This window comes from Miniopterus natalensis, chromosome 4, assembly GCF_054644295.1.
Source record: "Miniopterus natalensis isolate mMinNat1 chromosome 4, mMinNat1.hap1, whole genome shotgun sequence".
Classification (NCBI taxonomy): Eukaryota; Metazoa; Chordata; class Mammalia; order Chiroptera; family Miniopteridae; genus Miniopterus; species Miniopterus natalensis.
The window spans coordinates 96,718,562-96,734,169 of NC_142084.1; the positions used below are offsets into that span (position 1 = coordinate 96,718,562).

Genomic DNA, 15,608 nt, shown 5'->3' on the forward strand with positions numbered 1-15,608 from the left:
TCTAGACCCTTAGGCAGCTTTTCCCAGTGCAAACTGGGCACGAGGGTAACTAGAGGTCTGGGGTGCTTAGCATGCTTTCCCCAGATGCCAATTACAACATCCCTGGCATCTGTAAAACACATCTGTGAATTGTCATTTTACAGTTTCAAACCATTTTAATAGATATCTAGCATTTGATTTCATAAGCAGAAAACCTGAGAAACTCTAAGTGGCAGGTACCTATTATCTGTTTTACAGACAGGTAATTAGGAACATGCAATTTCTCAGTAATGACTCAGAGGAGGTCAGGAGTACCACCTGATTATTAATTCAGTCATTACAAATCTCTGCCCAGAGCTTTGATCAGAATTTGAACATACATGTAATTAACTAAAGAGTTACCTGTGAATCCATTTTGGGATTAAATAAAAAATTTTCAAGATCCAGATAGAAAGAAATGATACTCAATGCTCGATTCATGAGAGTACTGATATTCTAACGTTGTGATTCCTTCTTCAGTTACAAGCTGATACACTATTATAAAGAGAAATTTCCTCCTGTTTACCATGTGGTTACCCAGTGGTTCGAGTCATAAGGGGTGGGGCTGAAAGGGCAAACTCTCTAATCACATGGTTGGTTCCTCTGGCCACCAGCCCCATCCTGAAGCTATTTGGGGCCCACCTAGAGTCACTTCATTAGCATGAATTCAGGTATGGTGGATAGGGGCTTGTTATTAATAACGAGAGATGCTCCCATCACGCCATCACTCAGGAAATTCCAAGAGTTTTAGGAGCTCTGTGCCAGGAAAGGGATACAAAGGCCAAATATGTATTTCCTATTATGTCACAGGTATTTACATTCTCCCTATCAGGAAACTCTCCCACTGACTCTCCTCCCCTGACTAATTCACCCTCACCATTCAGATCTCAACCTGGAAACTGGTACCACAGGCCCAGTCCCAGCCTTTGGATCCCTGATGCACCCCGTATTTCCCCATTGTGAAGTTTATCATACTAGTTTTCTAAATGTCCATATGTCTTCCCCACTGGACTGCAAGCTAAATGGGGTCGGGGACCAGGCCTGTATACTCCACCAGTGGCCCCCAGGACCCAGCACAGGGCCTGACATTCAGTCAGAAGTGTTGGGGGGCGGGGGGGTGAGGAAAAGAAAAAAAAGTGAGATGTTAACTAAGGAGCGGACTCCAGCAAGGGAGGGAAGTGGGGGTGAGGGGAGAAATTCATAATTAATCTCTTGGTTAACAGAATGAACTTATGTTGTAAGGATCAAACATTATAAAAGTAGCGGTCTCTGGTAACTGGATGCTCTTATTTGGCAAAGGTTTCCCTCCCATTACTAACCATACCCCGATGCACACTGCACTGGGTGGTTCTGTCCCTTCCCACTATTAAGTTGATCATTTATTCCCCAGGTCTCAGAGAACTGCCACAAACATTCTTAATTTACTCATTTTGCAATTCAATGCTTAGCAGTAAAACTATTAACTTGTTTTCTCTAAAAAATAAGTTTTCTTAAAAAATGGATTTCCTCCAACTTATGTTCTCCTGTGATAACAAGTATTTATTCATACACCAAGTTCTCCATGTCATCTCATTTCACTGGAAGCTGTAGGAGTAGACTCACTCTGTCCTGGCAAAAGCAAAAATCCAAAGGCACCCTCTTCTCCATGGAAGCCCAGGACATGCCAGACTATGGAGATGTTTCCACTGTCCCTGGACTGCCACTCTGACATCAGTAAAGAAAACAAAAAACAAAAAAAAGGAATCTTAGTACATTCTTTCTAAGATGTGCCTCTAAATTTGTTGCAGTCTGAACACTCCATTAGTCTGCTTGGGCAGCCATAACAAAATACCACACGTTGGAGGGGCACACACAACAGAAATCTATTTTCTCATAGTCCTGAAGGCTGGAAAAGCCAAGGTCAAGGCGTTGGCAAGGTTGATTCCTTCTGAGATCACTCTGGCTTGTAGGCGGCCATCTTCTCACTGTGTCCTCAAAGGGTCTTTCCTCAGGTGTGCACATCTCTGGTGTCCGTGTGTCCAAATTTCTTCTCATAAGGACACAAGTCATGCTAGATTAACAACTAAGGAGCTAGAGGCGTCATTTTAACATATTCACATCTTTAAAGGCCCTCATCTTCAAATACAGTCCCTTCCGAGGTGGGGAGGGGTGCTGCAGGTGGACTCAATTCAGCCCATAACACTGTGAAGTCATTAATTCAGGAACACCATCCCCACTGGTAGGGCATCCTTCCTTGACCGCACCAGGGACAGTCTGCGCTGCCTTCCTCTTTATCTGCCCAGGACGCAGTGATCTGGGAACGGGAAAGGGCTGTACGATTGTTAAGCAGGTGGCAGATACCTATGTAAGTCTTCTGTTTCCTCTTTTCTCTAGCCTCTTGCCTCAGGAAATTCACGAGAGATTTATTTGTCTACTTGACAGTGAAAACTGGTGGCCACTGGGCTGACAAACGAAACTTGGTAGAACTCAGGGAAGCTAAGGACCAGCAATCTTCCAAATTGGTCTTGACATCAAGTCCACCTCTAAAATACATCGTTTTGGCTTTTTTTTTTGGTTAATCCTTACCTGAGGATATTTTTTCCCATTGTTTTTTCTTACAGAGAGAGGAGGGGAGGGAGGAAAGAAACATCAATGTAAGAGATACATCGATTGGTTGCCGTTCACAGGCTTCCTGGACCAGGGCTGCGGGCTGAGCCTGCAACTGAAGTACGTGCTCTGGACCAGAAATCGAACCACTGAGCCAAACCAGCCAGAGCTTGGCTTTTTTTTTAAGGGCAGGACCAATAAGTCCATCATCCTTTTCCAAGATCCTGACAAGTAGCTTTACACCCAAGAAATGTAGTAAAATGAATCATCATCATACTATTTGGGGGAAAGAAATCAGACAATCATTGCACACATTTCTATTTAACACCTCAAAATTGAAAACCCACCTATCCTAAAGGATTCCCATACAAAGAATCTGAAGTCACTGTTTTCCTTGCCTCTTAATGTCACAATAGACCTATATTAAATAACCTGACATTAGAAGGGGAAAATGAAGCACAGCACTAAATACATCCAACCACACAGGACAATCAAGTGCACTGAGGGTCTAGGAGGGGATGGATCGGCGATCTCACAAAGACCCCTGAGCCAGAGGGTCATAGCCTAGAACACACCACACTGTGTGCAATCAGCGTTATTGTTCAGAAATGATTCTCGAGGTCAGCCAACCCAACCTGTGAACAAGATCATTTTATGTGAAGTTGCTGTTTTGTTCAGCCTATTCCACTAAAATCTGTTATCAGAGGTTTATTTCATTCCAATTTTAAAGACACTAACTGGGATGGAAGCTACCATAGAAGAGCTCATCTAAAGAGGCAGAGTTTGGCCAAAGGAGTGTCAGGTTTAGATGACTTCTGTCAGACTACTGTGCCCACACCCTGGGAACACAATGGCAGGGGCAGTCTTTCATGAACTAGACTCTTCATTAGGTTGATGGCATGGCTGAGCTGTGCAGTGATGCGCCGTGCTCAGATGTTTGTGGCAGCTCTGAACCAGACCTTCCTGTAGTCCAGGAAGCCAGGTCAGGACCAGGCAGCAGCTGGTCCCAGAGGCAGAACCTCGGGCTAGTTTCCCAGGGCTCCTCCCCGACCCTGGCCACTTCAGTGCACCACTACTGTCCGGGAGAAAGGACATTCTGTCTTCCCACACAACTTCCCATGGAAATCTGCACAAATGTGCAGGCAGAGCTGGAGTCACAACACAACTTCAGCCAATATAATTTCTGCACAAGGGCAGAGACTCGGAGAGAGAACCTAAATGCATGTGCCTTATTCCAGGCAGGGCAGACCCTAAAAATCCTAGAAAAACATGTCTACTTTTTTAAAATTTCCTACAACCCTTGCTAGAGTCTATGGTCTCAGATGCTTTCTAAGGTCTAAGTTAAACTCCTGCTAATATAACTAAAATGCAGTCTTGGGCAATGTGCCCTTTAAAGAGTTCTCTCTTTAGAGAGGAAGCTGGTGGTGGTAAGGATGCAGTTGGACTGGCCACGGGCATGGCTGGGGGATGTTTATAGAGAATTCATTTTACTCTTCTGTCTCCTTTTGTGTATATTCAAAGTTCTCCATAACAAAGTTTTCTTCTTTCTTTTTCTTTATTTACTTATTTTAAATATATCTTTATTTATTTCAGAGAGAAGAAGGGAGAGGGGGAGAGAGAGAGAGAAACATTAATGATGAGAGAGTCACTGATTGGCTGCCTCCTGCATGTCCCAAACCAGGTATCGAGCTTGCAACCCGGGCATGTGCCCTGACCAGGAACTGAACCGTGATTTCCCGGATTATAGGTTGATGCTCAACCGCTGAGCCATGCTGGCCAAGCCAAAGGTTTCTTTTTTAAATACTATTGCCATAACTAAGCCAGAAACTGCTTACCACACTGACCCTGCCAAGGCTCTGCAGCACAAAGACGAGGTTTACTAGGGTACCCTGATAATGCCCCCCCTGATGAGTCTTTACATTATACAGAAAAACAGACCAAGAACAATTTAACCCAATGTACTTAGGTGTTTCCAGACACTGAGGCGTCCAGCCCAAGATAAAAGACCTACAGGTAATTAAGAGCCATGAGGATGGGGGTCTCTAATTGAAATGGCTGCTCCATCACCCTGCTATGAAGCCCACCAGCCAACAAGTCCCACCTAAAACATTCCTTCCTTCATCAAATGTTTACTAAGTATCTTCTGTAAAACAGGCACTGCCATGGGCTCTGGGAATCAGAAGTGAGAAACAGTTTGCATGCTCTTGCAGGGAGACAGTAAGGAAGTGAATAAATGGTACATGGGATCTTGATGAGCCATATGAAAAACTAAAGCAGGAGATGGGGTGATCAGAAAACACATTTCTGATTTTACAAAAATTCATGCAAGAAATGGCGGTAGTTTGGCCCAGGTGGTTATAAAAATACATAGTTAAAACTCGAATGGTGCTTACTAGATACCAGGCACCATTCTAAACTCACCCAACCCCACAACAGCCCTTTGAGGTAGGTTCTATTATTAGGCCCACTTAAAAATCAAGAAACCAAGCAATGGAGAAGTGAGGGAGTTTTTCCAAGGTCACACAGCTCCTATGTGCCCGCTCAGGGTGTGCACTCCTACACTCCATAACAGCGGAGTGGTGAGAGAGGCTGTGCCCAGGACTTGGTGGCAGATGTGACATGGAGTGTGGGGTGAAAGGACAACTCCCATCAGTGTCCCTAACTCTTAACATGAACAGACTTTCAAGGCCCACCTGACATTTGAAAAAAAAACCTCCTTAAAAAAGTTAAAAGGCAGTGACCAACCCAAACAAACTAAAAGGTACCTGAAGGAGGCAGACAGTGCAGGTGTTTAAAGAAAACTAAAACCAAACAACCATACTTAACAAATGGTACCTGGGATGATGATGAGCCATGTGAAAAATTAAAGGAGATGGGGTGACCAGAAAACACATTTCTGATTTTACAAAAATAAGAGGAGATAGTACACTCGTGAGAAGATGCTAGTTTAAAAGTGTGTGGGTGTGGGGTAGGGGGAACTCCTGGAAGTGAAACGGAATAGAAAAAATAAAGGCTCTCGCACGGTCAAATGAAGGGACAAAAGATGAGCAAAAAAAGGAGAGGAGCAGCTCATCCCAGGAAATCCAACACTCAACCAATACACGTTCACAAGTGAAGGTTTACATGTTTGTCATTATGTTTTTTAAAAATCAGAAATATTTTTATCACCTTTAATAAAACTGCAACTTCATTTCACAGATGAAAACTAAATTCTTCTTACAAGTTAAAAAAGTTAAAAGTGAATGTGTTTTTTTGAGCCTAATCATGGAAAGTAGTACTTTAATTTTCACTAAGGAATTGTCCTCAATGCTTCAAGAATCAACTATATGATAACTGTGTTTAAATTTCATCTCAGTATTTCCAGACAGACATTTTACTAACAGAAATAAACACCGAGAGGAGAAATGATTGGAATTAGTCTGTTGTGTGCATCACACTAACAAGAGTATTCCTGACAGTGCAAGGCAGTGAACTTGGTGAACTGGGTGGGCTGGACAGCAGGACCCCTCATTCTGCAATTAGTCTGCCACTGACTGCAGGCAGTCTGGGACTAAATCTGCTACTTAACTTCTCTGGGTCTCAGTTCTTGCACTTGTAACCTGGCATGTCAGCTCTAAAGTTCTATCTATAAGGCTATATAAATCCAAAATGTTATGATTCTACCAAGTGCCCACATGGTTAGTATTGGTAATCAGATCTTTAGTTAATTTTTTCTTAAAGAAAAAGTTAAATTACAATTCCTGGATGGCACCCTGGAATCAGGCCTCTGGGAGAGTTCCCAGGGACTATTTTGGTAAGTTAGTTATTTCTCAGTGTCTCACTAGCAATCAGTGTGCGGGTGCTGCATTTTAATAACAGTCTGAAGTCAGAGTCAAGTGGGGCTCTGCCTGTAACTGCAGGCTGGATCCTTGGAAAGTAACAGTTGCTACTGACATAAAGAACCATTCCAGAGAGGTTCGGGAGAACCAGGAACAGGGATTTTTTTTCCTTCTGAAAGGAACACAGGCTGAATTTACTGAGGGGTTCAGAGGAAGAATTTGCAATGTGAAAAATACATAAAACTTAAATTTAGAGATTTATCTGACATAACCAACAGATCACAACACTTCTGTTTTGCAATTAAAAAAAGCTGAATCTACAAACTTCCACAATTACCAGTTGGTTCAAATAGATATTTTGAACGTGCAAAACGACCGCAAACTCATCCTCCTCTACCTGCTAAGTCCAAGGTATCTCAGAGAGGCACCTCCTATAATCAAAGGTGGTAATTACATCAAACTCAAGTCTCCTGTTCACTATTGCAAAAAAGGACATCAGGGGTGTCTGGATGGACTATGAACATGGGGAACAAAGGAGGAAAAAAGAGCTTTTAAAAATTACATTACAGTGGTTCCACTCTGGGAGTAAAGCAACTTCCCTGTCAAAGTTCACTATCACAGAAGCGTGAACTACCTTCCTGTCTCCTATTCAAGGCTTACGTGTCGCCCAAAAAAAAGTCCTGAATTACCTATACCGGTCTAGGAGCCTATGATGCTCTTTTTTTACTTTTACCCTCACCCAAGGATATTTTTTCCATTGCTTTTCACAGAGAGGGAGGGAGGGAGGGAGGAACATCGATGTGAGAGAGACACACAGACTGGCTGCTTCCCACATGGGGCCAGGGATTGAGCCTGCAACCCAGGTACGTGCCCTTGGCTGGAACTCAACCAGGGGCCCTTCAGTCCGTGGGCCAACACTCTGACCACTGAACCAAACCGGCCAGGGCAGCCTAAGATGTCCTTAATCAAACCCACTATAACATAACAGTTTCAGAGGTAGTTTACTTTCTTTAGCTAATCATAAGAATATTTTGTATATCACTACAAAATGTACAATTTTGGAAAATAATGAAATAATTGATAAATAATAAAATTCTGTTTCACATACAACTGTAAACACACTTTTGCTCTACCCTGTATAGCAACATATATCTACTAGCTTAAAAAAAAACACCACCTTTTGAAAAATATGAAATACGCTATAAATCCTAGCCTATTCCAAAATTAACTAGCTTGAAAAAATAAACTTTTAAAAATCCAAGATGTTAACATGATATTGTGCTGGAAAAAATTAACCCCACAAGCTATTACACAGGTCAAGAACCTAGGCCCACTCCGAGTGGTGTGCACATCTACGACCTGGGAGACCGAGAATGTCACTGAGTTACACCTGCTCTAGCTTAGATTCTGTGCTTGGCTAGGCTGCAGGGCAGAACCTGGTGGTCGGTGCTGGCACGTCTACACCACTAGGTTCTCAGCTCCCAGTGCCAGATCTTACTGTCAGGCTACCTGTTCACAGTTTTTACTGATTTATACAGAATATTTATAAAACATAAAGAGGTTATTAGTTATATACCGACTTCCAAAGAAGGGGCTGAAGTTAAAAAAAAAGTCAAAGGTATTTAAGCTGTAGGGTGTTCCACCCTGGATTGCTTAAATTTCTGTGGTTACAGGACAGGTGCTTCTCTCAGGAACAGTACTCAGAACCATATCCCTGCAGTGGTCAGGAGTTAGGGAACGCTTCAGATTTCAAGTGTTGACAATAACTTAAATTTTTAAAATTTTAAATTGTTCTTCCCTCCTTGAGTCTCACTAGTTATACAAGTCAATAGATTTCTACTAAATAACTGACATTACACTTTGCCTCTAGTGGAAGATAAATATTTGTGTTGTGGCGGCAAAGAAATCCCAGAAAAGTATTCTAAATGCAGATTTCCAGGCCAGCCTCCAGAATTCTGATTCAGTTGGTCTGTTTGGGGCTCAAACACCTGCACTCCTACAAATCCCCAGGTGATCTTGATGAAGTGATCCTGTTTTATAAAAACATCATTACTTTTTCCTGAAACATTCTCAGCTGAACTGATACCATAGGTGGGATTTACATCAAAACAATGGGTCTGAGCCAGTGGGAGGGAACACGTGAACAAGACTGACCACAAATTAAAAACTGTTGATACTAGGTGATGGGTACATGAGGGTTCATTACATTATTTCCTCTACTTTTGTGTATGCTTGAAATTTTCCAAAATAAAAATAGAGAAAAGCTCCGTAAACAGATCAAAACAAGTCTACCACCATGTTCTTCCAGAGGCCTGCCATCAAACACTTGGTCTTAACTTCACCAACTAAAGGAGGTGCGCGCAATCCCTTTTGACAACTTCCAAAGTTGACAGATCCCCTAACATCACTCTAAATTCTTAAGCCTAAGAGGTTTCCCTCATATTCTTAGAGATTAGGCGTGGGCTGTGCACATGTACAGTGTGGCGAAGGGAGGAGAGGTAACTTCACAGTGGAGAAAGATGACAAACAGCACCTCAGCCAAGTGTTCAAGGGAAGGAAACCTCTTAAGCTTAAGAGTTTAGTGAAAGTGGTCTTAAAGGGTCGGGAAACTGTTGAGATGGGTTGTAGGCACCTCCTTCAGTTGGTAAAAGTTCAGAAAAAATGTCTGATGGCAGTCATGTAACGGTGAAAGCATGTAACGGTGATATGACGCGATGAGAACGGCACTTTCCACCTCTGATGCTCCTCCCCAGGACACAGAGCCCCCATCCAATCATGGGGAAAGCATCAAACCAATGCCAGCAGAGGGACATTCCAAGAAACACCTGACCAGTACTTCTCAAGACTGGCAGGATCATCAAAACAAAGAACAGATTGCTAGAGCCTAAGGGGACACGACAACTAAGCGTAATGTGGGGTCCTGGAGCAGAAACAGGACTCAGTGACACTAAAGGAATCAGAACAGCGATGGACTCTGGTTAATAATAATGTATTAGTAATGGCTCCTACTTGAGACAAATACACTACACTAATGTAACATGTTAACAAGAGGGAAATCCCGGTAAAGGATGTACAGAACTCTTTGTACTACCTTTGCAACTTTCTGGAAATCTAAAATTGTTCTAAAAGAAAAGGTTTATTATTTAAAAAATAAAATTCTAAATGGCCTCATTCCAGGCGATGGACTGTGGCTGGATGAAAAGCAAGGTTCACAGAAGAATGAGAGGCTCTAAGCTCCCGTCCTCTCCCTCTCTCTCTCTCCCTCCTTCCTTCCCTCTCTCTCCCTCTCTCCCTCTCTTTCCCTCTCCCTCTCCCCCTCTCTCCCTCTCTCTCCCTCCCTCTCTCACTTCCTCTCTCTCTTTCCCTCCCTCTCCCTCCCTCTCCCTCTCTCTCTCCCCATCCCTCTCCCTCTCAGACACACACACACACACACACACACAGAGTGCTGGTCTGGTGAACTCAGTTCTCTAGTATCAGCTGGAACATCCTCACCCACAAGCTTTTACTGCTCATCTACACGCCATGAGACACCACGCAAGCACTGGAAGTACTAAGGATGTAAGACAGTCCTTGTAAGGCAGAACTTAAAGAAACAAGTGGTATTTGCTAAATGCAAACTGTAGACTAGTACAATGAATCCAAACCTTTTTTGATCACACTGCCCACCCATCAGTAAATTTTCTTTATATTCCTTCCATTTCATGTAAATTTGTTTATTTTCAAACCATAAAAATGTGTTAGTGTACCAATATATTCTATACCTCAGAAAGTCACATAAGCCAACATTTTAAAAAGATGAAGTGAAAATAAATAAAAAGTTCCAATGTTTTCATCCTACACTGCACGGAACATCCTGTCCCACAAGTAAACACTAGGAGTTCCTTAGGGGTAGGGATCTCTAAGGACTGGGCAAGAGAGGTCTTAGTAGGGAAATTGAGGCTGCAAAGAGCTCTCAGGCACCTGAGACATTTGGCGTCAACAGTACTCAAAATATTTTCCCCACTTGAATCACAACAAAGTCAAGTGAAATTTGGAATCTCTGTGCTGTGCTGGCCTTTGCAAAAAAAAAAAAAAAAATTTTTTTTGAAATAGCGAGGTTATTTTTCTGATACGCCTGTTCTTTGTGGCAAATAACTGTAATGCTAAGGCATGGTTCCAAATCAGTCACTTGCTGCAATTTAAAAATGCTTCCCTCCAGGACTGTGCTCTTACACACCGGTTTTACCCTATTTCTTCAGCTTTCTCTTACAATGGTGTCTCCATATGAAGATTCACAGAAAGGTGGAGAACAGAAACTAAAAACAGCCCTAGACATAGCAGTCTGTTTTAGACCAGGAATGTCTGTCCAGCTTCTCCTTTCTATAATATTCCTCTCCTCATGTCTGAGTAATAAATAAATATTTTAAAAGAGTAAACTACAGCTAGGAGACTGCAAAAATACATGATTTTAAAAGTGAGGTAGAGACAGTCATAGTCATCTCTCCAGGGAAGCCTCAGCTCTGCGCTGGTCAAGGTTGACTGGCTGCCATCAGGGGTGCTATGAAGAGTATGCAATTTTGTTTGGGATCAACTAAACTTAGATTGCTCTCAATTCCTTTCAACTAAAACCAACAACTGTTCACATGCAAGAGCTTTAGTCATCTTGATGTTTAAGACCACATTTATTACATAAAAACAAAGCAATCTCGATCATCTTAAAAATTTCTAGCCTAATTCCTCAACATTATGAATTTCAAGAAGTAACAATACCAGCCTGTATTTCATAAGTATGAAATAAACTAGACTTAAGGAGTCTCTATTTCACCCATCATATAACAAAGTTTGTTTTGAGTAACAAAGTTTGTTTCTTAATCCTTAGCCGGGGATATTTTTTCCATTGCTTTTCCGAGAGAATGGGAGAGAGAGAAACATCGATGGGAGAGAGACACATAGATTGGCTGCCTCCTACACACGCCCCAGGCTGGGCTAGGAATTGAGCTTGCAACCTAGGTACATGCCCTTGGCCGGAATCGAACCCGGGACCCTTCAGTCCTCAGGCCGACGCTCTAACCACTGAGCTCAAACCAGCTAGGGCACAAAGATTTTTTAAATCCAACAAGTTCTAGGCGTTCCACTTTGAGTTCCTTCTTTGAAGCCATACCACCTACCGGTATTAGTCAATTCTATGATAACCTCCTAAGTTTACAAATCAGAAGCAATGAAGAAATCTATGTCATTCAGTGCCCAACATGCAGCAAATGTGTCATCTACCGTGACTCTACCTCACCTGCCCAACAGCCCCTTCAGGTAAATATTATCATCACCCTGCTTTAATAATTGGGGTCTAAGAAGCTTGGAAAGATCAAGTAATTGGCCGAAGGTTGTAAAGCTACTGAAGTGACACAGGAAGGCTCACACACAGACCAACTCCAAAGTCCAAGTTCTGTCTACAATGATTGGCTCATGACTTCCACTCTCAACTAGACTGAAAAACTGGATTCTTTTCATATGTCCATCTACAAGGACTTTTTGGAGGACTCATTTAACTGTTTCAGAACCCTGGCAACCCTGTCCTTATACTACAAAGTATTTTTTATTATATGCACAGCTGTTATCTAAGTGACACAGCCCACAGGAGACACAGAGGGCCCAAGGACTCTAAACTTCAAGAGTTGCATAAACAGTCAGCACATTGGTATCAGCAAAACTGTAGGGATTTGATAACTTCAATGCTAATCAGCTACAAAATTGTTGGACAGACTTCCTATTACTGGGCAAATGAGCATATTTAGTTAACCCCAAAATATCACTAACTGAAAGCAATTACAGCATTCCCAACCTAAATCTCAAGCCTTATAGCCATAAATCTGAAATAATTTACATGGAAAGCTTATTGAAAATACTTTTTACTTCTCAGAAGCTGTTATAACACAAAAATTCACACTTTAGAAAGCACTACCTTTACTTCAGAAGTCATTTTCAAGAGACGAGTCTGTTTAATCTAAAGTAAGAGCCCAGTTTCCCAAGCTGCTATTTAATCAGTAGCTGAGTCCCACCAGCTTCACAGACTTCCTTGAGGTCCTTATCTGGAGCTGCTAAACGCTTCCTCCGTACTTGGTGACCTAATATGCCACAGAACAATAGAAGTGGTTTCCTTGTCTAACCACTACCCTAATATTAATAAACTGTGGACTGAGAGGAATGCCTTCACACGTACAAGATCTTTCTTTATGATGAGAATCCAGAGAATCTTATAAAAGGCACATTAATGTTTTCTAAAAGAAGAATAATCTGACACTACAATCTGTAGAAAGGAATTTCTTAACTGTAATCTTGGTTTGGTAATCTACTTGTGTGAAAACGGTGGACTTCTCCCTCTGTGAAAGCTTCCTAGTGTGGGCCAGCAAGATCTCAGTCTACCTAACAAGGGTATTTCTCTACTTGCAGAAATACAGATTCTCAGAAAAAGAGGCTTTCAGAGGGTGTAAGGGACTCCCAGAGACAGAGAGGACCAAAATAAAGTCCAACCTTATTTATGAAAAAAAATGCCTTCTTGCCTCTAATGGGGAAAGGCAATGCACATATTTACAAAGCTTTATTATGATTAAATGGGTAGATACTTGTTTCAATTTCTAAATCTAGAAATTATTTTGGATGACAAAGAAACCTTGGATAAATGAATTTCAAGTTAAATGCTGAATTTTAGTAAACTGCCTCATTTCTTTCCCCCATGTAAATGGGCTGGCAAAGGATACAATTCACACACCTTTTCCCAACCTGTTTTTGGTAAGCTGTGCTTTCTCCAAGGCACTATCAACCAGTCCGCACTTCAAGTAGAAAGAGTATGGCCAACGAGGCAAAAGACCCCATGCAAAGATCTACCCTTGATCTGATGATGGCCAGCCCTGCCTGCGAATGGAGTACCAGCCCCCAGAAAGTGGAAAGCTTGAGAGTTATGATGTTTTCAACCTTTGGTTGCTCTTTTATGTACTGAAAATGTTCAGAGGGATTCCTCTTTCTTAACTAGTGAGCTCACTTATCAGGATTAGCTCAAAGGTTTCTTTCTTCCCCTCCGTCTAGAATCCATCTCTGCTACCAGGATTAGTAACCTCTTCTAGATGGAAATACAAACCCCTAAATCTATGTGCGACTGTGCATCTTTTCTACAGAATTTAACTCTATTTACCTGTCAGTCATAAGCCACATGTTTAACCACATACCTTCCAAGCAACAGAACACAAAGGGAAAATTGTAAAAAGCTGCTATAAATCAGCAAATATTTCTTTATGCTTTATTTATGTCAAGATTTGATAATTCTACGTATGGGTTCATTTTCCTGATTTTACAGCAATCAAAACAATTTAGATATTATGACTTATACCTCCACAAAAAAACATGCTAAGCGTTTTATAGGAAGGCACATCTCTATAGGTTCCTACACAGTATGTTTTTCAAAATGTATAAATATTCGATGAAGTGCAAAGTCACCTGGAAAAGTTGAATCCCGTCCACTCTTTATCCACTGTCCTACTCTGGGGCTAATTTCCAACTTGACCATCAGTATCTCTTAATACCAACATCAACATCTCTCCATATAGTCTTCTATAACTTCCCAGGTGCTTTCTGTGACTCTTCCCTGGGCTGTCTATACACTTCTAATACAGTCACTCCTCTTATCGGGTCAGAAAACAGAATTCGCCTTACAAATATTTGATCTAAGGCAATGGCAGAAACTTAGCAATACATTATATGGTACAATGATAACAGTTAATACTCAACTAAAGGGTACTCAAAGGCATAACCTGGTGTAGCTCTGGAAATAACTATATACTGCTTTCACTGTACATGTACTTGAAAAATATGTCTTTGCTGGGGACAGCAACTCCCACATTCTGTACCCAATTAACATCATTCTAAAATAACCCTGGACCTCAAGAGTATTCCTAAACAGTTACAAGACTTGAATCACCCAAGTAGGGGGATCTAGGACCGGGGTTTTAGTTATGACTCTACCTGCAATTCGGGTGTCACCTTGAGTAGGTCATTTGACACCCCCACAGCCTCAATGTCTTCAACTGAAAAATGAAGAAACTGGACTAAATTTTCTTTAAGGTCTATTCCAACTCGAAAATTCTATGAACCTATGAAATTTCCGTCTCTCTTCATTTCAAAGATAAGCAGCAGATGACAACGACAAATTAGCCTAGATTTGTTTTTTTCCTTTAAAAAAAATGACCCAACTTGGGATGCTTTCTGGGTTTAGTAAGGAAAATAAACATAGCTAAAATGGAAAGAAAGAAATGGAAATCTCTCCGACTTAGCTAAAATAGAAACTTCAATCACCCTTGGGCCATTTTGTCAATAGTTATTCCAAGGCTGCTGCTCGAATCGCCGGCTTCCTAAAATAGAAATATGTATAGAGCTGTTCCCTTCTCATCCCCGGAGATTCAATCGGAATGAAAAGCTCAGGGTCTAACCGCGACGTTTAACTTCGGGACAAGTTGCAGGGAAGGAAGGAAGAAAGGAAGGAAGGACGGACGGAAACTCCGCAGAGGTCTCCGACCATTCGCGTTTAAGTGTCATCGGAGCTAAGAAACGGTTCTTATTCTAAGATGGGAGAAACTCACAGGCGACAGGTGACAGCTGGAAAGGAAAGCACAACCGCCAGGGAGGGATGTGGGTCGGGGGCCTTCGGGCAACAGGTCGGGAGCCAGCACCGCAGTCGGCCCCGGGGGGGGGGGGGTCAGCCGCCGCCCGAGCCCGCCGCCCGCCCCAACCGCATCGCCTCGCCCCCGCCTCGGCCCCGGAGAGGCAGCCGCCCCTGCGACAGGAGCCTCCCGCTCGCTCGCCGGCCTCCCGCCCCGCAGGCCCTCGGTTCCCCGGCGCCGAGGCCGCCCGGCCTGCAGCCTCCTCCCGCAGCCCGGCCCCCGCAGCCCCGCGCGCCGCGGGCCCGCTCACCTGCACCTGTTTGCGGAAGTGGCACGGCCCCCGCACCGCCGGCCGCCAGGACCAGCAGCAGCAGGAGCAGCGGCGACGCCGGCGGCCCCGGCATCTCGCCCGCGGCACGGTCCCGGGGCAGGCTCTCGGGTCGCCTTCCGTCCGTCGGTCCGTCAGTCGCTCCTGCCTCCCCTATGCTGCCTCAGCGGCACCGCGCCGGCGGCTCCTGAGCGCGCGCCGCTTCGGCCAAACCTCGGCCCGGCTCCTGGT

The 15,608-nt window shown here is 43.1% G+C and overlaps 1 protein-coding gene across 2 annotated transcripts in view; it reads right to left on the reverse strand.

The window, feature by feature from the left end:
* LMTK2 (lemur tail kinase 2) overlaps positions 1 to 15,608 on the reverse strand; it is a 110,778-nt gene that overhangs the window by 43,658 nt on the left and 51,512 nt on the right. The window contains exon 1 of one of the 2 annotated variants that reach the window (XM_087816991.1): positions 15,352 to 15,538. The exons of the other annotated variant lie outside the window; for it this stretch is intronic. Within the exon in view, the coding sequence (XP_087673117.1) occupies positions 15,352 to 15,453 (102 nt within the window). The 5' untranslated portion in view covers positions 15,454 to 15,538. Of the gene's footprint in view, positions 1 to 15,351; positions 15,539 to 15,608 lie in introns of those variants that run through there. 2 annotated transcript variants of the gene reach the window in all.